The sequence below is a fragment of the Epinephelus fuscoguttatus genome, linkage group LG18, assembly GCF_011397635.1.
Source record: "Epinephelus fuscoguttatus linkage group LG18, E.fuscoguttatus.final_Chr_v1".
Taxonomy (NCBI): domain Eukaryota; kingdom Metazoa; phylum Chordata; class Actinopteri; order Perciformes; family Serranidae; genus Epinephelus; species Epinephelus fuscoguttatus.
Window position 1 is genome coordinate 35,565,949 of NC_064769.1, and position 26,043 is coordinate 35,591,991.

At 41.8% G+C, this 26,043-nt stretch overlaps 1 protein-coding gene across 2 annotated transcripts in view; it reads right to left on the minus strand.

Annotated features, from left to right (window-relative positions):
- atp8b1 (ATPase phospholipid transporting 8B1) overlaps window positions 1-26,043 on the minus strand; it is a 50,953-nt gene that overhangs the window by 2,923 nt on the left and 21,987 nt on the right. For both annotated transcript variants that reach the window (XM_049603570.1, XM_049603571.1), the window contains exons 2-28: window positions 24,780-24,961; window positions 24,460-24,557; window positions 17,741-17,854; window positions 17,564-17,662; window positions 17,280-17,341; window positions 16,493-16,565; window positions 15,790-15,860; window positions 15,135-15,217; window positions 14,743-14,901; window positions 12,778-12,866; window positions 12,313-12,503; window positions 12,089-12,173; window positions 10,200-10,323; window positions 8,592-8,635; window positions 8,140-8,296; window positions 7,743-7,931; window positions 6,195-6,307; window positions 5,889-6,053; window positions 5,150-5,261; window positions 4,503-4,578; window positions 3,053-3,185; window positions 2,823-2,951; window positions 2,576-2,732; window positions 2,267-2,490; window positions 1,185-1,268; window positions 755-1,000; window positions 255-393 (exon numbers count right to left, since the gene is read on the minus strand). In XM_049603570.1, the coding sequence (XP_049459527.1) occupies window positions 255-393; window positions 755-1,000; window positions 1,185-1,268; window positions 2,267-2,490; window positions 2,576-2,732; window positions 2,823-2,951; window positions 3,053-3,185; window positions 4,503-4,578; window positions 5,150-5,261; window positions 5,889-6,053; window positions 6,195-6,307; window positions 7,743-7,931; window positions 8,140-8,296; window positions 8,592-8,635; window positions 10,200-10,323; window positions 12,089-12,173; window positions 12,313-12,503; window positions 12,778-12,866; window positions 14,743-14,901; window positions 15,135-15,217; window positions 15,790-15,860; window positions 16,493-16,565; window positions 17,280-17,341; window positions 17,564-17,662; window positions 17,741-17,854; window positions 24,460-24,557; window positions 24,780-24,942 (3,379 nt within the window). In that variant the 5' untranslated portion in view covers window positions 24,943-24,961. The remainder of the gene's footprint in view (window positions 1-254; window positions 394-754; window positions 1,001-1,184; window positions 1,269-2,266; window positions 2,491-2,575; window positions 2,733-2,822; window positions 2,952-3,052; window positions 3,186-4,502; window positions 4,579-5,149; window positions 5,262-5,888; window positions 6,054-6,194; window positions 6,308-7,742; window positions 7,932-8,139; window positions 8,297-8,591; window positions 8,636-10,199; window positions 10,324-12,088; window positions 12,174-12,312; window positions 12,504-12,777; window positions 12,867-14,742; window positions 14,902-15,134; window positions 15,218-15,789; window positions 15,861-16,492; window positions 16,566-17,279; window positions 17,342-17,563; window positions 17,663-17,740; window positions 17,855-24,459; window positions 24,558-24,779; window positions 24,962-26,043) is intronic.

The following is a 26,043-nucleotide window of genomic DNA, read 5'->3' on the forward strand; positions in this document are numbered from 1 at the left end:
GCAGAAAGCGGGAACAGAGTTGTCTCGCCACTGAGCCACAAATGGAGGTAGTTAACAGCCCAGAAACAAGGTCTATGTAAAACGTAAAGCCAGAAAGACAAGTGTGACATCTGGATAACGCATTATGTGTGCGACCCACAGCGGGAGATTTAAAAAGCAGCTGTTAGCAGTTTGCAGCTAACTCAAAAAGGAACAGCAGCCTGGAAGCTTAGCGGAGACTATAAAGCCAGTGTGGTGACAGATCGGTGACTGACCTGTGAAGGTGAACACTGAGGGGAAGATGACGTGGATCCCGGCACTGTGGATGTCAAACATGATGCCAAAGTAGATGGCTATGCTGCCCAAAACCGCAAAGCAGTTAACGAAGGTCCAGTAGGAGGTATCCAGAGAGATCTGACAAACACGAGGTGAAAGGGATAACAAAGGTCAGCAAATAAAATTCATTACATTCACACCTTCTAAGCCTCCTAAAACCAGTTTCCCCCTTATATTCCTCCTTGAGCAACTTTAAGGTTACATCATCATACATGTTCTGACTGTCTGGTCCAGTGCTTCAAATAATCATTCAGAACATTTACTGATACTTCTTTTACTTTTAGTTATGAGTGAATGTGTCATGAATAAGGAAAATCTTAGTGAATTTGAGCTTTAACGGTAGCTGAATCTAATCATCATGTTAACATACTAGCATGTTCTCATCTATTTTTTTCCAGGGTTGCTAGAAGCATGTCACTTCCCCAAAAACTAAACTAACCTGCAGGTTGACAATAAAAACGAGCGACGATGCGGTGACAACCGCCAAGGACTGGTAGTCGGAGGGCGCTTCTCCATCCTGCCCCATGGTCTGCAGGAAGGCTCCATAGGGGATGAAGAAGATGATGAGTGAGACGAAGATGCCGTGAAACAAGCTGACAAAGAAACTCTTGTAGTTGAACAATTCTCCTTGTTGGCCGGGCAGGTAGAGTTTTGGGAATCTCAGGCTCAGTTTGTCGTTAACATCCTGCAGCACGAGGAGGAGGAGCAAACATTTAAAGGATAAGTGCAATGTGGGTTTATGTTTCCCATGTTTTTGTGTCTATGTGACACAATGGAGACAACTGTTTTTTTAAAGCAGTTCTTCCCAACCTTCTTGCTGACTTATTTTCCTGTACCATTTTTGTGTCCACAATAAAGTCTGTTTTTACCTGGTCAAGAAGTCCAACCAGTAGAACCGGCAAGCTGCTGTAACACAGATTGTAGAGGGTGATGAACCAGTTTTCGTAGGCGATCTGCAGACAGGGAAACAATCATTCAGTGGATCTGTTGGTCTCTGGCACCTTAACAATCACCTCTGCACATCAAGTGTAATAATAACTGTAATGTAAATGTTACATGGAGTGATCACTCATGTAGGTGAGATAGGACATGGAGATGAACCAAAAAAAAATATCAAGAACTCAGAAAAATCAACCTCATTCCAAAAGAAAAGTTTGGCCCAATCCCATTTCTACCCCTTAAATCTTTCACGTGGTATTGAGTGCCCTCGTTTGCGAGATAACCCTTGATGAGGGAAGTATATATTGGGGTAGAGATCTTTCCCTAAGAAATGAGACACCACTTCATGCAAATTGGTGTGGCCAACGTGCAGGCATATGTCAGTAGCGACTCAATGAAAATGCCAGCTCCAGCGCTTGTGTTGTGATGTGTGCTATGTTTATTCTTCTCCTTCTGATGAATCAACGGAGAAGAAATGCTGAAAACAGGAGGCGCCTACGACGTCTTTTAGTTCTGATCGATTTTGTTCAGGTAAGTCGATTTGTTTAAATATTTTGACGCTGTGTTGCTGATGAGTTTACGCTAGTCCAACCATTTCTTGTTTGTATAGCCTACATTCTGATCGTACAGTAACAAATTGTTTTCCAAAACTTGCCAAAGTTGCTGACTTCGCAAGGTGTTCTGGGAAATTTCATCTTACACTTCGGTGAAAGTGTGGGTCAGGGCTCCTTTGGAATCTAGGGCAGATTTGAAGTGTTGGACACCACTTCCACTACCTCAGTTCTGTTTTGGGACACCACTAGCCTAAACGTGAACACGCACAACCAAGTGCAAGTGGGTATTTCAAGGGGAAGTGTGGGTACTGGGACAGGCCCTTTCTCTTTTGGCGCAAAATATCTGCGCACTGTGTGCAAGCATTACAATAACAACAGTTTGATAAAACATATTGATGAGCAAATAACTCTCTTTAGATCACATGACTTGAACCAGAATCAAACACTGTTCTCCTGACCTGTGCGGAGTATCCACTGAAGAAGGAGTACCAGAAGTGAACCAGTGTGAAGGCAAAGTTCTTGAAGAAGAAGAAACGCAGGAACTTGCACATTCGGATGTAGGACCAGCGTCCATGCACCAGCAGGAGGCGCTGCAGGTAACGGAACTGAGCAAAGGCGTAGTCGCTGGACATGACGGCCTGCATCCCCTCCTGACCGCTGATACCCACACCGATGTCTGCAGCTGGAGGGACGGAAGATGGGTCATTAGAGTGTGTGACATGCAGGACACAGTTTGTCCTTTAACATGAATTCATTTGCGTCCTTACTCTTGATCATGTTGACATCATTGGCTCCGTCTCCGATGGACAGCGTCACGGCTTTCTTGTACTTCTTCACCAGACTCACCACGTTTCCCTTCTGCTTCGGTGTGACGCGACAGCAGATGACCGCCTCGCATTCACACGCCATGTCCACAAAGTCAATCTGTAGAGACGTTCCACCATGTTTGTGAACATGCAAATCATCATGCGATGTTTAACACTCGTCCTAAATGTTCCATTAATTTAGCTGTACCTGTCTCATCTCCTTCTCCCAGTCGTTCATCGGTTGTCCATCCTGAGGGCTGCTGGGAGGCGGTCGCCTTCCGAGACGGCGCAGACGCAGGCGGCGGCGTTTCTTCTTCTTCTCATACAGGATCTCGTTCTGAGAAAATAAAAACAGAATGCATCAGTAGCTGCACTTAACACTTATAATCACTCATTTGTCGTCATGTCAAAGCGGTGTTAATCTCACACAGAACTCACCAGCCATCCTCCGGTGATGATGAGAGCGTTTTTGCCACTGCCAGGGAAGAAAGGCTCTGCGGGTTTCTTTTTGCCTCGACGGATAGTTTGAGGCTCGTTTCTCCTGTTGGCCTGACGAATCCTCAGCTTCTCACTGGAGACACAGAAACAACAAACTCTTAACACAGTAGGACAGACTTAGATCCTTGATGCTGAGGAGAGACATGAAACAGAGAGGCTGGTAAACACGTTACGAGGACGAGAAGCAGGTTGATTTGTTTTACCAAAAGCAGAAAACAACAAACCTGACTGGAAACATGAGACTTCGACTCTACAGCTCAAGTTTTGTGAGAGGTTGTAAATTTATGTTGTTTTTGCTGTTGTTAAACACAATCAATCAATAAATCAAAATGTGAGGCGTGAGGGGCTGCACACATGTCGCGCCTTTAACTGCCTGGAAAACGCAACGTTGGGCACCAGGCACTACTCTGTGCCATCTTTCAAGGGCGACTATCACCAGCACCGTATCGTAGCCTACTTGCCAGAAATCCTGAGTGCAGAGCTGATCTTCTTCCAGATGTTGTGTTGTAAGTGTATTAGGCCAAAAATATTTTCCATGGGGCAGATGTAAAGCTCTGGCATATAATGACATAATTAACTTCTCCTCCATATTTACTAAAGGTGGGAATCACCAGAGGATCCACGATATTATCACAGTACGTAAGTCACTGCAAATTTAAATATGTCGCAATATGCTGAGTATTGCGAAAAAATAATCACACAAAAATATCTCCATATCGATTTTTTCCCCTCATCCCTAATATTTTCAACAGTCTAATATTTATGGAAGAAGGAAAAGGTATCTACTGGCTGTGACTGGCTGTTTCCTCGTCACATGACATGCAGCGGCCATGACTGATTTACAAATGGTCACTTTGTGGTTGAAGTATTCCTTTAAGACAGATTTTAAAAAATCCTACCCATCCTAAAACTATCCTTTGATTTGAATGTAACTTTACTGAACTTTTTATTTGTAAGAGAAAGAATGCGCTCTCTTCATTCCTGACATTATGTCGATAGAAAATAACTTTTCTGACTCACAACAGACTAAGGTTGTGCTGTGGCAAGAATCTGGCAATACAATACGATACGGTTTGGTATGTTAGGATACGATACAGTACGGTACGGTACAATGCGATGCGTATCACAATACAGGGGTTGGAATTCAATATGCTGCGATACTGTAAGCAACCCAAGCAATATATACATACAGCCATATGTTGTTACGTTGGAGCGGAGGAGACATGAATGAATGAATGAATAAACAGAATCAACGACTACCCCGAGTCTTTGCCTGTAAATTATTACTGATGAATAATCAGTACAGCCTCACAAAACATCACATCACTATACTCAAGTGTATCAATACTTTCTTACACCCCTTTAGATTGTGAAATTGCAGAAAACTCACTTGACGTCTTCTCCGTAGTGGATCTGCATGTCGTCTGTCAAAAGTGAACAAGAATATCCGATGTTCTCTGCCGTTTCTAGAAGGAAGATAAAACAAAATAAAAGTCAGACATGGCACAAGACTTTAATCATTAATTACAGCAGTTTAAATTGCAAAACATACATCATTACAGACACAGTGTGATTTCCCCTGCTGTTCAGATTTTGTGTAGTGTACATATAAATAGTGTAAATATATGTCAGGGGGGGGAGCTGGGAAAAAACAGAGTAGCACCCAATAAGGTTTGCTAGAATCAAACAGTATAATAGGGTCATTTATCTGACACCTCCACAAAATCTGGCCTTAAAGGTCTTAGGTATTTCACCCATTTGACCCAGAATTTAATGAACATATTTTTCTGAGGATGAAGAGAAGAACTAATCTTTTCCATAACATAAAGAAAGAAATAACCAGCGCCTTATAAGGGACTTCTTGCAAGAAAATATCAAAATTCCCAACATACAATTATCAGGACGCTTCGCCTGAAAATCAGTGCGTCCTAATAATATGGAAAACTGCAAGGCTACATTAGTTCTTCCTCCCTCATAACCATGACATGAGTACATGTCGACTAGCAGCATGTCTCCTCTCTGTGGAGGTGATGGTACCTTTCTTATCTCCAGTCAGGACCCAGATCTTGATGTCAGCCTTGGCCAGTTTGGCGATGGTCTCTGGCACTCCGTCCTGCAGTTTGTCCTCGATGGCTGTCGCTCCAATCAGCTGGACAGACGGATACAGCAGGTCAGACATGGCTGAGGCTCACCGTTTTACTTTTATACAACACAGTTTTTCAGTCTGATTGTTTAGTTGGCTGCTACCTCAGGCTGCAACTAACAATTATTTTCACTGATGATTAATCTGTTGATTGTTTTCTAGATTATCTGATTAGTTGTTTGGTCTATGAAATGTCACAAAATGCTGCAAAAATGTCATCAGTGTTTCCCAAAGCCCAAGATGACGTCCTCAAATGTAATGCTTTGTCCACAACCCAAAAATATTCAGTTTACTGTCACAGAGGAGGAATGAAACCAGATTATATTCACATTTAAGAAGCTGACATCAAAGAATTTTTACTATTTTCTTAAAAAAAAAAAAAAGACTCAAACCGATGAATCAGTTATTAAATTAGTTGCTGCAGCTCTACTGCAACCAAAAGACACTCCTATACATTTTACAAGCTGCTCTGTTGTTGAGGATGGAGATGGAAGGAAACATGGAGAAGAAAATAAAGCCCGATTTATACTGAGCAGAAAAATTAAAAGGCAATAAAATAAAACTAAAGTTTTGTTAAAGCATGAAAGCTAATTTTTGATTTGTCACATTGATCCGGATTTGTTTTCCACTCACCATCAGGTTGGACTCGATCTGCTCGTACACGCGGTCGAGGGCGGCGTCTCTGTTCACCAAGGCCACCTGGGCCTCTTTGTGCAGTCTGGACCAGGCTTCAAACTCGTCTGTGCTGATGTCTTTGTAACACAGACACAGCGTCCGCAAAGTCGCATTGGCAAAAACCTGAAGCACAAAACACAGGCCGTGTCTCCTCCCACAGAAACAAGAGAAATGGCTACATACATGCACGCCTCATAATACATGCATGTTATGGTACGTCTATTGTGCTGAAACAGACTGCATACTGCAACAGTGCAAACTCACATCCAGAGCAGTCTGGGTAGTTTCTTTGTGTCTGGAGTTCGGGGAGAGTCGCTCGTAGATGACAGTGTCGGCTCCTTTACAGAAGAGACGAATACGACCATCAGGAGCCCTCACTGAAAGAGAGAAGAGACAGCAGCACTGTTATGAGTCTTCAGCCTTGGCTAGGAATTCATCAGTCTGATATTGTATGTGAGACTGAGTCAAAATAAACTCACTCACTCTTGACAATTTGGGTTTTTAATTTTTACTCCTCAATCATGCTGGAAAAACATTTTAAGAGATCAAAGCCTATCAAACCTTGTAACAGACCAACCTCCCAGTGATTTACTTTCTTCTTACATTGCACACATGATGGATGTCAGAGGTGAGATCTGACGGACATGGCGTCTTATGGAGCAGCTCTTTTTTTATTTTAAAGTTGCTAAGAGTTCCCTTAATGTGGATCCAAACATTCATTTTTAAACCATTTTTCTTATTTAGTTTGGAGTTAGAAGGGCTGCGGAGTTGACATGTTCTGGATTAGACACACCTGATGGCAACAATTTTTAATCAATTTATTAAAAAAATAGACAGATGTGGGATAAATTATTTATTCTAGGGATGCATATAATATTGGCATGTCATCGGTATCGATATCAGCTTTAAAACATAATATTGGAATCAGTCAACATGCTAAAAATATCGTCACATCATAAATATCTGCCGATAATGGCTTTAAAATGAACTCACTCAGACTTTGTTGGTGTTTTTACGTCTCTTTGAGGTCATTTTGTGTCTCTTTGAGGTGGTTTTATATCAATTTGTGATTGTTCTGCCCATTATTGTAGTCATTCTGTGTGTCTTTGTCGTTCCTTTGCATCTCTTTATGGTATTCTTGTGTCTCTTTGATATGATTTTGAGTCTTTTCCTAGTCGATACTTGTTTTTTTTTGAGTGTCATTTTACATATGTGGTTATGCATGATGCATTATGGTGCATTATTAGTCTCTTTTTAGTCATTTTGTTCTCTTTGTGGTTGGTCTTTGTCTTTTTTTGTCGTTGTTTTGGTCTCACTGAGGTAATTTTGTCGGTTTTACAGGTAATTTCGTTTAGGGACACATGATAATATCGGTATGTCCTCGGTATCGGCCAATATCGGCTTTAAAATGAATCAGTCAATGTGCTCTCTCTAATTTTGTACAATGAATAAATATTTCATGTCTCCATCTGCTGGTGGGCCGTCACGATGAGAGTATGCATGTATAATATGATGTTAATTCCACTACAGAAGAGACTTGATGATCACTAAAATTAGGGAGGGAAAAAAGTGGATATCTTGATACTGGAATCGGTTATCGGCCAAAAAGTCAAATATCCTGCATCTTTAATTTATACGGAAATATTTTTTCAACACAGCGCTTCCTTTGGACAGTAAAACATCATCAGGTCGTCATCCACATAAGTCAATACAGTATCAGTAGAGAGAGAGAGAGAGAGAGAGAGAGAGAGAGAGAGAGAGAGAGTGTGTGTGTGTGTGTGTGTGTGTGTGTGTGTGTGTGTGCATTCGTACAGATGATAGACATGCGCTTGCGGTCAGAGTTGAAGTCAAGCAGTGCCAACATCTCGTAGGTCGTCTCCTGACCCATCTCACTGATGGTGATGGTGTCCTGCGTACGAGACAGAAACACGTAGCCGAAGTTCCTGGCGGCCGTCACCAGGGCGCCCTCATCAGGGGACGCCGCCTGGTACACCAGTTCACCTGAGAGAAAGACATGAACACATACATGAGGAGGTCGTGTCCAGTGCAACACCAGCAGTGCAGTGTTTTCATTGTCATTTGACTCAATGAAAAATTTTCTAAAAAATGCCTTAAGGACAAATTTATGGCGCTGCAGCCATGGTGGTTGCAGTTTACCCCTCATACATTAGCTCCACTGCCTTTGCCCAAACTGGGATCTGAGGATTACCATCTTTGTTGTCCACCATGACGGTGTGGCAGAGAGAGAGCAGTTTGAAGAACTCTGTAGCATCTTTATCCTTCTTGGACCGGACGATCGCCACCAGGGAATTGTCCATGAACTGGAACTTTTTGTCAGCCTGTCGGTTCCAGCTCCAGTCCACCGGCTAACAGGCAAAACAGGAGAATGTTTTTGAAAACCACAGTCGACATAGTCAGTAATTACTCTGCTGAGTTAAGTATAGGGAAATTTAGCACTTGTAAAACGTGGCTAATGTGATATTTAAATACAAATCATTATCCCTCTATTTCAGCGTTGTATCCTACAAACGAGATATTTGATAAATCTTCATCTAATATTTTGTTACATTTAACACGTGAAGTATCTTATTTTGGAACGCATCTCTTCTCCTGAATCTACAGCTGGTGTATTTATATATAAATATATTCTCTATGTCTTACCCGTCCTCGGTCCAGCACCACTCCCTCAGCTGTGGTCGGTTCACCTGTGAAGAAGACAGCAAAAACTTAAAATGACAAAACTGCAGATCAACACTACAGGTGAAGATTCTCAGTCTTCCAAGTCATGGTCATGCCAAGTGCTATATATCGTATACAACTGAACTTGCGCAAGTTTCTTGAAGACGTTTCACCTCTCGTCCAAGAGGCTCCTTCAGGTGTAGCTGACTGGTGCAGAGTCGCAGGCTTTAAACTCTGTGTGGGTGTGAACCTTTACAGAGTCGTTGATCATGTGAGCTCTGAGTTTTAGAATCATTAGGGTCACATGCGTTGTTGGCCCTCCCAAAGCCTGTGGGGCATTAGGGTTACCGGAACAACACCAACCCTAATCATCCACATTATGGCCAGGTGGGTCAATAAGGGTTACCCAAAAGGACACTAACCCTAATGAGCCACATGATGGCCAGGTGGGTCAATGAGGGTTACCCAAAAGGACACCAACCCTAATGAGCCACATGATGGCCAGGTGGATCAATAAGGGCCACCTGAACAACACTGACCCCAGTGACTAACATGATGGCCGAATGAGTCAACAAGGGTTACCCGAACAACACAAGGATTGAATCCCAATGTCCATCTTCTGGACTTGCATACTGAACTCTCGCAGACTTCAGTCGTACGTACTGTGATCAGTTCACTGTCATCACGTTAAGTCTGTGAAGGAAGAGACCACATGCCACTGATAGACAGCCCTCGGTACTGTTTTACTCATTGCTATAGAAATGTTCAGGTGACGATCGCAATCATGGTAACAAGACGTAAATGTAATGTAATCCAACGTGATGGCCGGGTGGGTCGACGACTCTAAGTGTTCACACCCACACAGGGTTTAAAGTCTTCGACTCTGCACCAGTCAGTTAGAACTTAAGACTCTTGGATGAGAGGCGAAACGTCTTCAAGAAACTCAAGCAAGCCCAGTTGCCTACGAAACAGCACTTCAAATTACATAAAGTTGTAGATTATTTTTCATACCTGCCCTACCCAGCCTACGTTAGCTCCCTGTTAGAAAGTGCATTTAATGTTTCCCCTCCTTCATAAAGCACTTAAACTGTGTTGGACTGTAACACAGCAAAGCCATTTGCACACTTTAAATCTGTGTGTTCTGTAGCTGTTACTCAACAGTCTGTTTGCTCTGTTCTTATCTAAATTCAGCTTCTTCCTGCAGCAGTGAAAGAGTTTCCCTACAGGGATCACTACAGGCTAATTTTTCATCGTTCTGATAACATAGACCTGGCACAAGTCTGAGGCAGAGAGAATACGAACCCTTTAGTCCCTGCAGACACTGGTTGTTTCATTTACAGAAAAGAAGTCCAGCATATTCAGGTGCACTGGTGCTGTTTTGGGTTTCAATAAGATGGTTGTCATTGCTATAAACGACAGCAGGTGTCACACTCTCCTTTCTTTTCCACTTTACCACTACTGGTTTCTTTCCATCTTTCCTTACAAGTTATTCCAGGGCTTCAGTATTTCCCTAAAGTCTTTTTTTCTGGTAACAAAACCACTAAACAGTCAAACTATTTGATGTCTGAGTGAAATAAAGCAGGTCTGTACCGTAGCTGCGTCCAGCGATGGTGCACTTCTTGAACTGCATGATGTTCTGCGTGAGAGTTCCCGTCTTGTCGGAGAAGATGTACTCGATCTGACCGAGCTGCTCGTTCAGAGTAGTGGTTCGAGCCTGCATGGGTGACATTTCATTTAATAAAAGGGCAAAATCATGCACGGCAAAGACATCTCTGCTGATCTGCTGCTTTTTACCAGAGATGCTGCAGTTCAGCTCTGTATGGCTTTAACAGTCTCAACTCAAGTTCTGTTTAACAGCTTTTACCAAAACCTTTAACTACACCCCATGTTCTCTATCAGAGGAGAAACCTCAGAATGCTCCACTATCATTACATAATCTCAACAGTGGATCATCTGATAAGGGGTTGAAGAGAAAAATTCAATTTGCTAATAAAGACAGTGACAAAGATAGTAAGCTGACAGAAAGTTGAATTATTTTGTAAGAAGATGGGTTTTTAGGACTCCTTCCTTGAGCACTATGTTCATTAGGTTACATAACCTTGGTGTGACCCCAGACTCACAGCTCAGCCATAACTGTCACTACTTCAGTGTGTTTTCACTTCATGAATTAAAGGTAGTTCTGTCTCCAGACATATGGAAGGACATACGTAATAATACATGTATGACTACAACATTAATTGGAGAGAATATCCTTGTTAGATTCAAATGCTTTCTTTTCAGTACTCTAGGGAGGGAACACCAAGCTGTAGGTGAAAATGTGGGGAGGTAGAAGCCAACCACACCCACATATTCTATCCCTGTTTTGCAGCAACATTGGACAGAAGTAAGGGAGGTGATAGACAGCACTTTTCAGTGCTCACTAATTTTGGGGCCCGAGCAGTTATTACTTGGCTGAACACAGCTACTCTCTCAACAAAATGGTAAGTATCTTTTCAGAACTTTAAGAGCAGCTGCATTAAAATAAATAACAAAAATTTGGTTAAAACCAGAGGCGCCTCAACTCAGCAAATGGAGGGATACAATTGACGAGATCTATAAAATGGAGATGACAGACCACAGCACTAGGAATCCAGCTTCACTATTTGATGCAAGATGCAGAAAACAGGTATTATACAAAGGTAATAAGGTCAGGGGAAATGAGGGGAGAAGGAAGAGGAGAAGGGATGCAAGAAAAGACGGAAAAAGAGAAGAAAGAGTGTTACGAGTGACACTGTCCTTTTCTTCTGTTTCTATGAGAAGTAGCCCAACTACTGTAAGAGACTAATTTTGACAAAGAATATATAAAAAAAAGAAAAAGGTTGTTCGGCATTTGATTGTACAAAAACACCCTTAAAAGGAGGTGAAAGTTGCAAGCATGTTTTGTTTCGATGTTTTATAGCTAGCGAAAATTTGCATTAGCATTATTAAAGTTAACCACAGACTGTAATGCACCGTGCTAATCATGCCAGCAGCTCGCGTAAGGGTTAGATCGAACCTCTCACCCAAATATGGTTATCTCTGGCTCCAAAAAAACATGATGACAATGGTCTAAGTGCAAAAATTGACGACCACGTCCATTATTTTATATATTGTATGGTTTCTACTGTCCACACATGACTGCTACAGCACAACTATAAACTTCTTTATTATTAACTTACTGTTCTAACATTTGTCCGATAATTCTCTCCTTGGAAACAACTTCAATAACACATGATCGAAAATCGGATCTCAACTGAGTCACGACATGAACTCAGTTTTGGTCCTTGAATATTGAATTATACTTGATGAAGGTCTACAGACTGAGACACTGTTCATAGGGTTCTGTTGGTTCTTCTTCTTTCCTGGAAAAAGTAGAACATCCTGTGTGGACCGGATGTTCTGTGCTACATTTAGGCAAAAGTCAGAAAGCTAAAATAAATATTAAAGCAGTGGTTACGTACCTTGGCTGGTGTGTCCTTCTCGGAGAAATACATCTGCAGGTCCCAGTTGATGAACTTACTCTGGCCCACACGAATCACCTCCACACTGAAGACAAAGCACACAAACAACAGGTTTGATTTTGACAACTGTTTCTTAGAGGCAGAGCTGTTATTTGACGACAGCGTGCAAGAGATCCAGTTTCACACACCACAAGTCTTAAACATGTAGGTAGAGTTTCACTAACCTGACATATAGGGAAATGGGCACCATGGTGTTGAGGACGATGATGTATCCCCAGAAGCTGAGGAAGCCTCTGTGGGAGGCGTCCTGGTTTTTGCCGTCGTACAGATACCAAGCCTTAGAGCCGATCTCCTCGTACCAGAAGGTGTGACCGATGGCCAGACCAGCTGCAACCAGGATCAGCAGCACGAAGATCTACAGGGAGGGAACAGGAACGCAGTTAGACACCTGGTACTGAGGCCCGATATTGTCAATTAAATACAATTTCATGTCTCCCGTTTTTTTTTTTAAAAACAAGTCCTAAAACACTGTGGGTTTCATGAAAACATCGCCTCAAATTAAAAATAAATACCCCCACAAAGAACATGCAGCTGATAGATCTGAATGATGGGAGAAGCTGAAAGAAGATTAATCCAAAAATGAAAATGAATTCCGATGGTGAAGAGTTTTGCAGGTGTCTCAGACTTACTGTGTAAACCATGTAGTTCATCAGCTCGTCAATTTTGGTCCTCTTGAATCTCGTCTTACCACCGTTCTTCATGATTTTGGTGTCAGCTCCTATGACAGCACATCAAAATGGTAGAGTTATTAATCATCTATTATATTTTAAATGATCAGCTTTCACGGTCAAATTGTATTTGGTGATGAGAAGTTAATGTAGACTGGTGGTGACAATTATTTCAATTTCTCAATTGAATATTTGATCAGTCTATAAAATGACGATTTCAAATGTCTTCTTTTGTTGGGCAAACAAGCCAAAACCAAAACACATACATGTAAATTTGGTAAATATGATAAAGAAATATCTCATTAATTAATCAATAATCAAAATTGTTGCTGATTCATTTTCTGTTGATCAACAGTTCATTAAATTGACGACTGGTTTCAGCTCGAAATGGTGATTTTTCATGCATATGGTAAAATTGGATCCGTATACAAGGAAAACATTTGACAGTTTTTAAAATATTTATGTAAAGACCAGCTTTAAAGGAATACTTCACCCCCAAATGAACATTTGTATATGAATTATTCACCCCATGTTAACGTTGTATTTGAAAGGAAAGGCCTGAAAGCCCTTTCCAATGAGGAACTGAATGGAAAGTTACAGTTAAAGGAGCTATATGTAAGAAATCTAAAGCAAATAGTTGTAAAATCATCCTAATATGTCACAGAGACTAAGGAATAATGTTAACATAACATACTGATCTCACTGACAACAATAGTACAGCCAGAATATTCGCATTTAATTTTTTAAATTTTTTTTATCATGTTTATGTTTTGAATTTGTGTTTTGGCCTGTTGCGCCACCCACCGCTGTCTACCAGTCACGCAGTCAGTAGAGTCTCAGCATCAGTTGCAGTTACAACTGAGCTTCAATGGCTGACGGTGCGACTAAACCCAAACAACCTCGTTATGATTCCCAAAAACGCCAAGACAAAACTCAAGGCAAAGCGAGGGTCTATAGAGGAGATACTTTTGAACGGAGGAGACGGTTGAAAGCGGAGAAGAATTTGAAATCGGATGTCGAAGTGGCTACTCTTCTCCTTGACAGGTAAACTTTAGCCAAAGTTGGCTAACTAGCATCATAGCTAGACAGGGATGGACATTTCGAATAGTAGGCCCTGCCATGGCAGCCACCCGTGGGCAAACAAATCAGTCTCCAGCGTGCCGCTGTCCAGCAACCTTAAATCTGTAGGGGAGGGGGGGCGGACACGACTCGTGGCAGTATTTTGAATTTGAGTGCAGTAACCGTTTTGGTCACATTCTTACATACAGCGCCTTTAATCTATGCTCTCTTCAAAGCCAGACTCCATTGACAAAAACAGTCATTTTACCTCACTGAACACAGGAGCTGTTAGTGTAGTGCTGCCTCGATTAGTTAAAATGTTTGTGTTGTTGTGTTACTTCGGCTTAATTTGGGTCCAGAAAATTCACACAAAATTCACACAAAACAAATACAACAAACCACAACCAGGCAGTGGTAGACCAGCAGCTCCTCTGTTCAGCAAGGTAAAATTACTGTTTTTGTCAATGGAGTCTGGCTTTGAAGAGAACATAGATAAGTTTCACCTTCAGTTCAGTTCCACATCAGAAAGTTCTGTCTGTTTGGGAAGTACTGAGCATACGACTGGATAAATGAGACTTGGATTGCATTAGTTGTGTGAGAGTGTGTAAATAGATGTTAAATGCAGACCCCTATGACTTCTATTCATCAAGAATGCTCTCAGTTTTTGGATTCTTCGTTCACTGTGGAGGCATGTGAGAAAAACAAACTTTTCCTTACAAATTCATAATAAAACAGGGCACTGATATATAAATGGTAATTTGGGGGATGAAGTCTTCCTTTAAATAAGCTATGAAAATGATTATGATCACTTTACAGTCACTTAAATTCAAGCTGTGCAAAGATGGTGTTTATCCACAGGACACAAACCTGCAAAAATGACTAGGCCGTGACACTCCTCTGTGTTTCTGATCTTGCAGCCTCGCAGCAGCATGTTGTCCAGGTCCAGAGGGTAACGCTCCCTCTGCCACAGCATCGTCCCCACAAACTTGTCCAGGCGGTTGTTCGGCTCTTCACACTCGATCAGAGCTTAAAGAGAAACAAGACGACACAAGGACAATAGATATGAGATATTTTGCTGTGGACCAAAGATGAACTCTACTCACCAAAATGAGGAATATGCTTATAACAAGTACGTCTATACACCAAGTACTGCTGTTTTTAAAAATGATTTTATAGTTTGTATTTTCATTTTAAATGGATTATTAGATTCCTTAGATTAGATTCCTTAAACTTGGCTTGTAGTTGTGAAGCGTGCTCACCATCAAACTGAGCCAGCTGACGCTCCTCCTGCAGCCTCTCATCTGTCACTCTGAGTCCCAGCTTAAACTTCAGGTTGGTCTCTCTGCACGGGGGAGATAAAAAAGACTTGTAAAGGACTGACACCAAAGCCCAGAGGTAGACAGATTAAACTTCATAAAATCTGGATAAAGGTGGTAAAGAATTCTCTGCATGTAAGTCAGTCTGCATAAGTGGCACTTATTTATGAAATCAATTAATTATTCATTCTCTGATGCAAATTTGCTGTCACAAAGAAAGCAAATAGAGATATGTGTTTAAGTTTAGTTGCCATTTATTGTAAATAGTTCCATTAGAGATGCCTGTTCAGGCCTGTGTGTTTGATTTTAAGGTGTTTCTCGCTTGATCACAGAATGTACCATCACACTGGTCACATGGCCGAGCCTGGCAGAGGTTCTTTAGCTTCTGTCAAAAGCTCTTTACACATTTACTCTCCTCTTATCGGTGACTAATTTGTTGACTGAACTCTTGAGAAAGCTAAAGCTCAAACAAAACTGTATCGGAGCAAAGAACGCTGCTCCAGCAGTGACTGTTAGCAGTGGGCATATCAGTAAATTACAATGAAGATGATTATATTCTTTTGTTATATAGGTGAACTTAAAGGGTGAAGAGTCTTACCCATCGAGCTCAGCTGTTTCTACATAGCACAGGCTGTTTGGGTTGGAGCTGGATAACAGCAGGATGTCAGCCTGGAGAGAATCAAAAACACACACATGAGTTTAACACTCATATCTGACCAACATCTGACTGTGATGTAGAAAAGTAGATCCCTCTGTGGTCTGTGAAGACCACAGAATTTCTAAACGACCATCCCTGTCTCAAACCAAAGAGAGCATTATTGTAAATCAGCAGATTTCATAACAAAAACAACACTACAAATTTATAGTGTTGATGTCTTTGCTGTGAACCTGAAGCTTTCCGTCAACAGTTAGATGTTAGCAGTTAGCATAAAGTTGCTGTCACTGCGGTGCCATTAAACACCGATTCACTGTGAGCAGGAAACAAGCTTACAGATCTCCAGTTTATATGTTAATAATATTTGCAAGTTAAGTTGGTGCTCCATGGTAGCAAAATGCACCTAAATACTCGTAGTCTGCAAATACAAAATTACACATCATGTCTGCTCACGACCTGTCGCCCAGGAGACAGTGGTCTGGATGGGCGGGGGAAGCATGTGATGTGTCATGTTTCTGAGTGTAAAGTTCCCCAATGATGTCAGTTTAAAAAAGCAAGAGGTCACACATGCACATTAAAACAACCTGTGCTTCAGTCAGCCAACAAAAGTCCAACAAAAGTGATGCCGATGGCTAAATCATCATACCGGAATGAATTCGTTCTTCTTCATACGAACCACATCTCCAACCTGGATGTCCCTCCACTTTGACTCTTGAAACCTGAAGCAGAGACCCATCACAGTGTTTATACATGCACACTGTCGTCACATTTTAATGATATACAAGGACAAGAAAGTTGGGGAGCACCCCCTTACTGGCAGTGTACAGGAACAAACCTCACATAACACAAAATATACTTTGATATGCACCAGGACTTTGTGTAGACCCATTTCAAACTGCTATACAATACTTTTCTTAAAAGGGACTCCCTAAAAACATGTTAATTCACCCAGGGCGGTGCCCAGCGTCCTGCATCACACAGTGTTGTGTGCCTGATGTGCTGTCTCCCTCAGATAAGCTAGCAAAACCATAACCTATAAAGTTGTTTGTCAACCTAATATTTGCCTTAACCCTGAGATTAACCTACAGGAGACCTTGTGTCTGATTGTAACTTCAAACAGAGTTGAATTTAATTTTTTGTGACCATCGATTTACAAAGACACACTCAGATTTTTGCTCCTTGAACTGCTGACACAGCTGCAGCTCCAACTAGCCTAATATTCCCTGCAGATTTCCAAATGACTGTTACCTACATCATCATGTGCACTCGGAGCACGGGCTGAGACATTACAGAGCTTGTCAAAACAAACACTGCTGCGTCCTGCCAAACCATGCCCACATGAAATACCCGGTTTTTAGGGAGTCCCTTTAAAAATGGTGTCAGTTTTAAAAGATGTTGGAATCTTGTTTTATGAATGAAAGCTTTGCTCTGACCTGCCGTCCAGCAGGACTTCACACTTCCTGTTGTTGATCTCTTTGTCCATCCTGTGCCGCGCCTGGAAGAAAAAATCAAGCATTGCTGCTAAACTACTTGTGCAACAGCTTAATTAAAACTGACTGGTATAAAATACATTTCAATTCTCTCCAGTTATTGCCAGCAATACCAGATTTCTTTCAAAGTGCAGGTAGCTACAACCCAACTTCAGTCCACTGAGATGTGGTTGAAAGCTCAGAAAAGAAGCTGAGATTCAGCTGAAAAAGAAAACAGGAAGTCTTACCAGATCATCCACCAGGTCTTTGACAGCAGTGATCCCCAGCACCACGACCAGGGGAATCAGCGTGGTGTACCAGGGCAGAGTAGAAATGTCTGGAATGACCTGACAAACAAACATTTGTTGGTAAATATCTGTGCTTTTTAACCAGAGCACAGGGGGTTAATCTCTGTTGAGAAGTACCTGTAAGATGAGCAGAGCCAGGAAGTAGAGGTTGGCGGCTCTCTTTAACTGCTCGTACAGGTTCAGAGGGAGGAAGGTGAGGACATTGTACTTGTACGTCTTGATGGCGTTTCCCTGCAGAGGGGAAAGACACAAAGCAGATGATGAGCGGATCATCAGGAGTACTAATGAGTCTGTTGCTAAATGTTGTTTGTGGCTCTGGGGGAGTTTCAAGGTATACCATGATATAAAGGTTGAACAAAAAGTCCTAGACGTCAGGAGACACGGCGTTCGTCCTGTTCTCATGGTGCCAGTAATGAGTTCAGTGCTGTGTTTCAGCAGAAGATAACCATCTGAACTCCGTCTATTACAGCCTGGTTTCCACTCAGTGAGGAGTCCATCCCTGCCGCAGCGTCACTGAGCAAGACACTAAAGCCCTACCAGCTCCAGGTCTACTCTGAGAGTTTGATTTCACAGAATAACCCCGACTGCGCTGTCTGGAGGCCAGTCAGCAGTACACTTGATCACAAGGGTGCTGGATGGAGTTGAGGTCAGGGCTCTGTTTGGACAGTCTTACCCCTTTTCTACCAACATGAATCAGGTTCCGTCTCACTACCTGCTCCGAATTTTGCATCATTCGGACAAAAAATGTCTTGTTTTTGTTCAACCTTTTGACACTGCAGTCTGATTGGTCAGTAGAGGATGGTCACTCTGCTCAGGGCTGAGCTGTGTCTGGTTTTGAGGCTCATGTAACCACTGTTCATACTGTGGAGAGTTTTATTAGTAAACTGTAACTATAAAATGAAAGGATGTTTTGCTGCCTCTCACAGCAGCTGGAGTCTGAGAAAAAATAACTTCATTCACTAGGCCGACTGCCGGCAACTTTTAAGGTGGAACGTTAACTTGTAATGTTACTCAATGCATGAGTTGATGACGTGAATCCATCAGCACACCTTAAATTTCACTGTGACAACTCTGACCATCACTTTAGTTTTTATATGACACACACTTTTAGTAATGAGTGGATCTTTGAGTGTTATATATACAGTGCCCTCCAAAAGTATTGGAACAGTGAGTCCAATTCATTTACTTTTGTTGTAGACTGAAAACATTTGGGTTTGACATCAAAAGAAGAATATGGGACAAGAGATCAACATTTCAGCTTTTATTTCCAGGTATTTACATCTGGATCTGATACACAACTTAGAAGATAGCATTATTTGTAATGGAACACAAAATTTTTAAGTGAGCAAAAGTATTGGAACATATAAACTTAAAATAGATTAAAGTGAATGAGACTTAATATTTAGTTGCAAATCCTTTGCTTTCAATAACTGCATCAAGCCCGTGACCCACTGACATCACCAAACTTTTGCATTCTTCTTTTGTGATGCTTTTCCAGGCTTTCACCGCAGCCTCTTTCAGTTGTTGTTTGTTTTGGGAGGTTACTCCCTTCAGTCTCCTCTTCAGCAGGTAAAATGCATGCTCTATTGAGTTTAAGTCTGGAGACTGACTTGGCCAGTCTAAAACCTTCCACTTCTTGCCCCTGATGAACTCCTTTGTTGTTTTGGCAGTGTGTTTTGGGTCGTTATCTTGCTGCATGATGAAGGATCTCCCAATCAGTTTGGTTGCATCTTTCTTTAAATTAGCAGACACAATGTTTCTGTAGACTTCTGAGTTCATTTTGCTGCTGCCATCATGTGTTACATCATCAATGAAGATGAAAGAGCCCGTCCCAGAAGAATCCATGCAAGCCCAAGCCATGACATTACCTCCACCGTGTTTCACAGATGAGCTTGTATGTTTGGGATCATGAGCAGATCCTTTCTTTCTCCAAACTTTAGCCTTTCCGTCACTTTGGAAAAAGTTAATCTTTGTCTCATCAGTCCATAAAACTTTTCCCAGAATTTTTGAGGCTCATCTCTGTACCTTTTGGCAAATTCCAGCCTGGCCTTCCTATTCTTCTTGCTAATGAGTGGTTTGCATCTTCTGGTGTAGCCTCTGTACTTTTGTTCATGAAGTCTTCTGCGAACAGTAGATTGTGATACCTTCACTCCTGCCCTCTGGAGGTTGTTGCTGATGTCACTAACAGTTGTTTTAGGGTCTTTCTTTACAGCTCTCACAATGTTTCTGTCATCAACTGCTGATGTTTTCCTTGGTCTACCTGTTCGACGTCTGTTGCTTAGTACACCAGTGGTTTCTTTCTTCTTCAGGACATTCCAAATGGTTGTACTGGCTATGGCCAATGTTTGTGCAATGGCTCTGATTGATTGTCCTTCTTCTCTCAGATTCACAATTGCTTCTTTTTCACCCATAGACAGCTCTCTGGTTTTCATGTTGGTTCCACCTCTAAATGCAGTCTGCACAGGCAAAATCTATCGTACCCAATCTGAAACTGAGCTCAGACATTCAGTGCTATTTATTGTTTGAATAATCAATGTAATTGGGAAACACCTGGGCAACAAAACACACCTGTCAGTGACATGTTCCAATACTTTTGCTCTCATGAAAAATGGGTGGGTTCAAACAAAAGGTGCTATCTTCTAAGTTGTGTATCAAATCCAAATGTAAATACCTGGAAATAAAAGCTGAAATGTTGATCTCTTGTCCCATATTCATCTTTTGATGTCAAACCCAAATATTTTCAGTCTACAACAAAAATAAAGGAATTGGCCTCACTGTTCCAATACTTTTGGAGGGCACTGTATATATATATTAATTTTGACCAGATTATGTGAACAGTATATATCCTAATCCTCACTCTGAAAAAAAGTCTCACAGAGTGTCGTTCCTGTGGGCTCCAGCAACACTAAACCCCTGAGCTTGCCTGAGAAGGACTAAATGCACAAAGCTGCTATTTTTAAATATCCCATGGAGAGAGACTCTCACTGCAGCCTGTTCTATTTTGTTCTGAAAATGTGGTCGTGCAGCCTCGTTCTGTGGACGATAAACCAGGTGCAGACTTCTGTCTGTGTCACCGCTGATGAGGAAATACAGTGAGTGCTGGATGGAGCAGTGAGTGACAACAACCCCGCCCACATTTGAGAGGACTGTCTGTGGTGGAAACACTAGGGTCTAGGTACTAGGCCTGGGACGATCAGCGATCAAATCGTATATTGGTGATTGGAGGGTTGCCAGGCGATTTGCTGGATATCAAGGCAATTTTGGGGGGAAAAAAAACAAAAAAAACGGCACTCTACCGAGCATTAAGAGATGTTTTTTGGGGAAATACATGACTGTCAGAGAAGCCCCGTTTACAAACAGACCTACAATCGATCTCCTCTCCTGGCAGCCCTGCACTGACAGTGACAGGCCGCATCTCTTTGATCTGAAGTGACACAGCCCGTTTGCTCATGCTTCAGGGTTGTTCAATAGAGTAATTGCAAATAAATATTGTTTTAATGTGTAACTATTGAAATGTTCACAAGAGGTTTCATAAATTCCTACAATGTTGCGGCACTGCCGCCTTTGCAGGTTAAAAGTTAATGACAACGACCTGAAGTGACGAGGAGCAACACGTCTCCGGCTTGTCAGGGCAGCTGTGTCGACACCACTGCGCTGACAAGCCGGAGACGCTCACTTTTGCATGTGATGCAAAATATCAAAATAAAGTGGTAGTGATCCTCCCATGACCCTCTACCACTGTGCCAAATTTCACATGGATTGACCAAGTCAGTGAGGAGAAAAATGTGGAACAGACACACAGACAGAGTTTTCATCATTATATACAGATACAGAGCACTATTAACACATTCACGTAATAAGTAAAACCTCACCCATCTACACCCCACTAGGTAAACCATTTCTTTATGGACCTTGCTTTGTGTAAGGGGATTGTCACGTAACAGGAAAGGGCTGCTTCACTGAAATGTCCCCTAATGACAATAAGTGGTTTCCAGCTTAGCAGGCAGTGTCCTGGTTGACTGTACAGGCAGTGGCCCAGTTCGTGGGGACGTCAGTTACGAGATGGAGCTGCATTTCATTACAGATAACCATCTGAACTCTAACCGCTAATAGCTTTGACTCAGTTACGGGACAAACAGGCACCATCAAGAACATTCATCAGCTGTTTTTACCTTCTCTCCAGCAGTTTCCTGTTAGATCTAAGATCATAAATATACAGAGGGTTACTTTTGAAGCTGTTAGAAACATGTTCTGGCTTCAGTCCCGCTGAGTCTCGCTGCATCTAATGTGTCTATCAGTGAGGAACACGTAGGCTCAGCTGGACGATCAGGTTTCAGCCTCCACAAAGACACAAAACACTCTTCTGTTTACCAGCTGCTGAAAAAAGTCCCTGCAGAGAGTCTCAGCTTTTAACCAGCTAGAGTTTTAAACTATGGAAAGAGTACATTCGTTTTTATTTTATATTACATGTTAAGGGTAGAGCAACCTGACAAAAGAGTTGAGTCATGAACTAAAAATGTACAGAAACCAGGAAAAGCCATGTGAGTCTATTATGTCTATTGTGAGTATGACAGCTCTCCACTGAATCAAGTACACGCCCAGTTGCCATTAATCTACAATGCTTTCACCTCACCTCACCTGTAATCTACACCTTCATTCAAAATAAACAAAATAAAAGCACTGCCAAAGAAAACAGCGCTTCGTGTATTTCAAACAAGACCTTTCAGCAGCTCAGGGCGCCCTGACGGAGCCTTAAATGACTCAGCAGAAACAGAGAGGCGACATCAGGAGGTAGCAGAGACAAGGAAAACTATCAAACCATGTTGGTGTTGTACATCACGTTCATACTCCATTAGCCTGGGATTATGCTTTGGGATTTATATATCAAATACTGTACAAGACCTGGCAATAATCTAGCTCAAAGACATGTATAGGATGAGATGAGTTAATGCTGACTAGAGCTTTGATCGGACTCGAAATATATGTATATGTATGAGTTTAATTCTTCAACAAAACTTTCACTGTATACAATGACTTGATGGCAGAACAGTCCACACATTGTTCATGACATGGTAAAAAAAAAAATATTGGAAAGTTGGCACAACCCCAACCCACTTCAAGCCTGCAGGAATTTTGAGAAATTACAGCCGTGCTTAGCCCAAATCTGGCAGTCCAAGTTGGACCAAATTGGGTCCTACAGTTTTTTTCTAATTGTAGATCGACTTAAAAGAGACTGTACTATCCAAACCTGGAGCGTTCCTACTAGAACTGTACCAATACCGATACCAGTATCAGAAATCCCTCCTATGACCAATCTAATACCACGTAATGCCTCACGTCATTACGCATACGCACGCTACAGGCAAACGAAACGGAAACGGAGGGGAATTTAAAAAGCATTCTACTGTAGCCTTTAAAATGTCTTTTTTACCAAATTGTGTGGCTGCACTTTAACCTGTGTCTTGATCTGTGTCAAGACTGGATAATAATAATAAAAAAGTTTTATGGCATTCATTCTACTATTATTTATTTATTTCTTAATATTTTACATAGAGTTTTAGGAGTTGAGACATACAACAATTCACATCCCATCCATTTTTATTTTACGCGCTGGTATCGGATCAGTACTCGGTATCGGAAGGTAGTTCCTACAATGGATTGGTATTTCGGTTGAGTTTAGGTTGTTATGTTGCCTTGGGCTGAGCTGGGATTAGGTTTGGTTATTTTCAAATGTAATTCCCAAAGAAATTTCTATCTTATTTTTTTCATGGCATGTATTGAAAGAACATACATGACACCCAGTTGAAAGAATAGCCATTAACGGCTTCAGCTCCCCATCTATGCTCTCGACCAAGCCACCAAACTCCATTGAGAAAAGCAGTCATTTTACCTCATTGAACACGGGAGCTGCTGGTCTACCCCTTCTTCAATCAGTTAGCTAGTTTGTGTTATTGTGTGACTTTGGTGAATCCAAACTAACCCTTTAAAACACCAAAGTGTTACTAACTGATTGAAGAGGGGGTAGACCAGCAGCTCCTGTTTTCAGTGATGTTAAATCACTGGTTTTCTCTATGGAGTCTGGCTTTGAGGAGATCAATATAACGGCTTCATTTTCCTGTTGGAAATCACTGTCTGACATTAAGGTGAAGCAGTGAAGATACGGTCATTATAGCATACATTTCAACTGATGTTGATTTTTTTGTTGGTGACCCCTGACTACAGCAGTACATTGCTTAGCTTCCATGTCAAACTCTAGCCTGCTTCTCCAAACTTGGGGCGTCCCCACTGACATTTACTGTGTGTAATATATTGTCTGTGGATAAGTACCTCATACGACCCCACTTCAAAAAAACGAACTATCCTTTGAAATGCTCATTAGAGAGTCTGACATGAAATAGTTGAAGATAAAAACAGTTTAACAGAAACTTAGTTTTTACTTCTGGCAGGTTAAATATCAGACTTGTATTTCCCACAATGACGAAGTAACACGGACAAAGACTACCAGGAGATGTTGACTGATCAGTTCCCTACAGAAACTTTTAATTCCCTGTAGGTTGACTGTAAGGAAATTAACTGAAACCATTAACCTTTAAGTAAAAAAAAAAAAAATCAACCTAATAACTACTGGATGATTTGAAAAACAAACAGCATGATGAATGGCTCATTTAAATGGAGTGAAACACAAACTTGCCCTGCTCTTTGTCCTGGGAGTGTCAGCTATGCTCAGCTCTATATGCTCAGGATTAGTTTCAACCAGGACCAACAAGCAGGGAGGGTAAAAGGCACCTTCAGACAACTCCATCAATCAGCAGGTGGGTGTAAACAGTTGAACTTACAGAGTATCTGCTCTTCTTGAAGCACAGGAAGACTTTCTTCTGAAACTCTGGCAGGTGGTGATACGGTCGGTCGTTAGCTTTCACCTTCCATCCCATCTCTGGAAAATAAAACATTAGTAAAAATGGTTTCATATTTTTTCTCTTTTGAGCTAGCAGTTTCCACCTGCTTCCATTTTGTGTGCTAAGCTAGGCTAAACACATTCTAGATGCACAAAAAATAAAGTGATACCCATTTTCTTAGGTTTCTAAGGAGCCTCACAAAAGGGATTTCCCACAATTAAGTCCATCCAGAATAAATAAAATTTTCTTCAGTCACTCACCGCTGGGTTTAGCTTCGACCGGGGGCTGCGGGGCTCCTGGCGGCTCTTCTGGCTCCTCCTCAGAGGTTGCATCCAATTCGTCGTCCGTCTCATCGTCACTGTACGGCATGACCTCATCGTCAGGCCCCAGGGAATCCTGGGAGTCTGCACGCCGCCGACTCATCTTAGCGGCTCAGATATCTCTGAGTGGGAAGAAGAGTTTTAGTTGGTCAGTGATGTCGGTCTGTTGGTTCGTCCAGACTCAAATATCTCAACAACTTTTGGATGGACTGGCTCAAAATCTGATACGGACATTCATGATTCCCAGAGGAGGCATCCTACCGACTTTGATCTCCTGACTTTTCCTTTGGGGACACCATGAGGTTAACATTTGTGTTTTGGAGGGAAATTTATGGGCTGAACTGAAATAACTTTGGTGAACCCTTACCCTTTCATCTCACACCATATCAACTCGTCCATACTTTTTAACATCATCTTTTGTGACTAAGCACTTGCGATACTAGTGACCTTTCCTTCAGCCTGAGCTGTACTTTGTGTTAAGTGCTAATTAGCATAGGGTAGCATGCTAGCCCGGTACAGCTAAGACGGAAGTCATGAAGATCCACTCCAGATCTAAAACCAGCAACCAGCAATAAGGACAGGGTGGTGTTAAACATACTCTAGAAGATCTCTAGCTTAAAACAAGCAGCTGAAGCAGCAAGGTGATGCTGTATGGATCATGGAAAACAACAAAGCACACAACAAACAGGCTGAAAACGTTAATTAACACCTTCCTCAGGAGGATACTAAACATCTGGTGGAAAGACAAAGTAAGCGATGTGGACCTGTGGGACAAAACAAGCTCGGATCCCACTGATTTACAAATTTAAAAGGAGAAAGTGGAGTGGACACAGTTTCAGAAAAGCTGCCACAAACATCACCTGACAGGTCCTGATATGAACCGGCAGGGATCAAGAAAAAGAGGGAGAGGAGGTGTACGGGCAGAAACAAGGGGGCTCAACTGGGGAGATCTTTAAAGAACTGAGTGAGGTGGAGGACATTTGTCAATGGCCGATGCTGCCTTGAGGAGCAAAGGGCTTGAATCAAGTTAGTTGAGCATGCTGACATGCTAAACTAAGACTGTATGTAAAGATGGACAACGTGTCTCTATTCCCTCTTACTGTCAGTGGAGGACAATAACTAAGTGCATTTACTTGAGTACTTTAGTACAGTTTTTGGGAATCTGGAGTATTATCATGTTCAACATGCTCAATCAGCCAAAAAG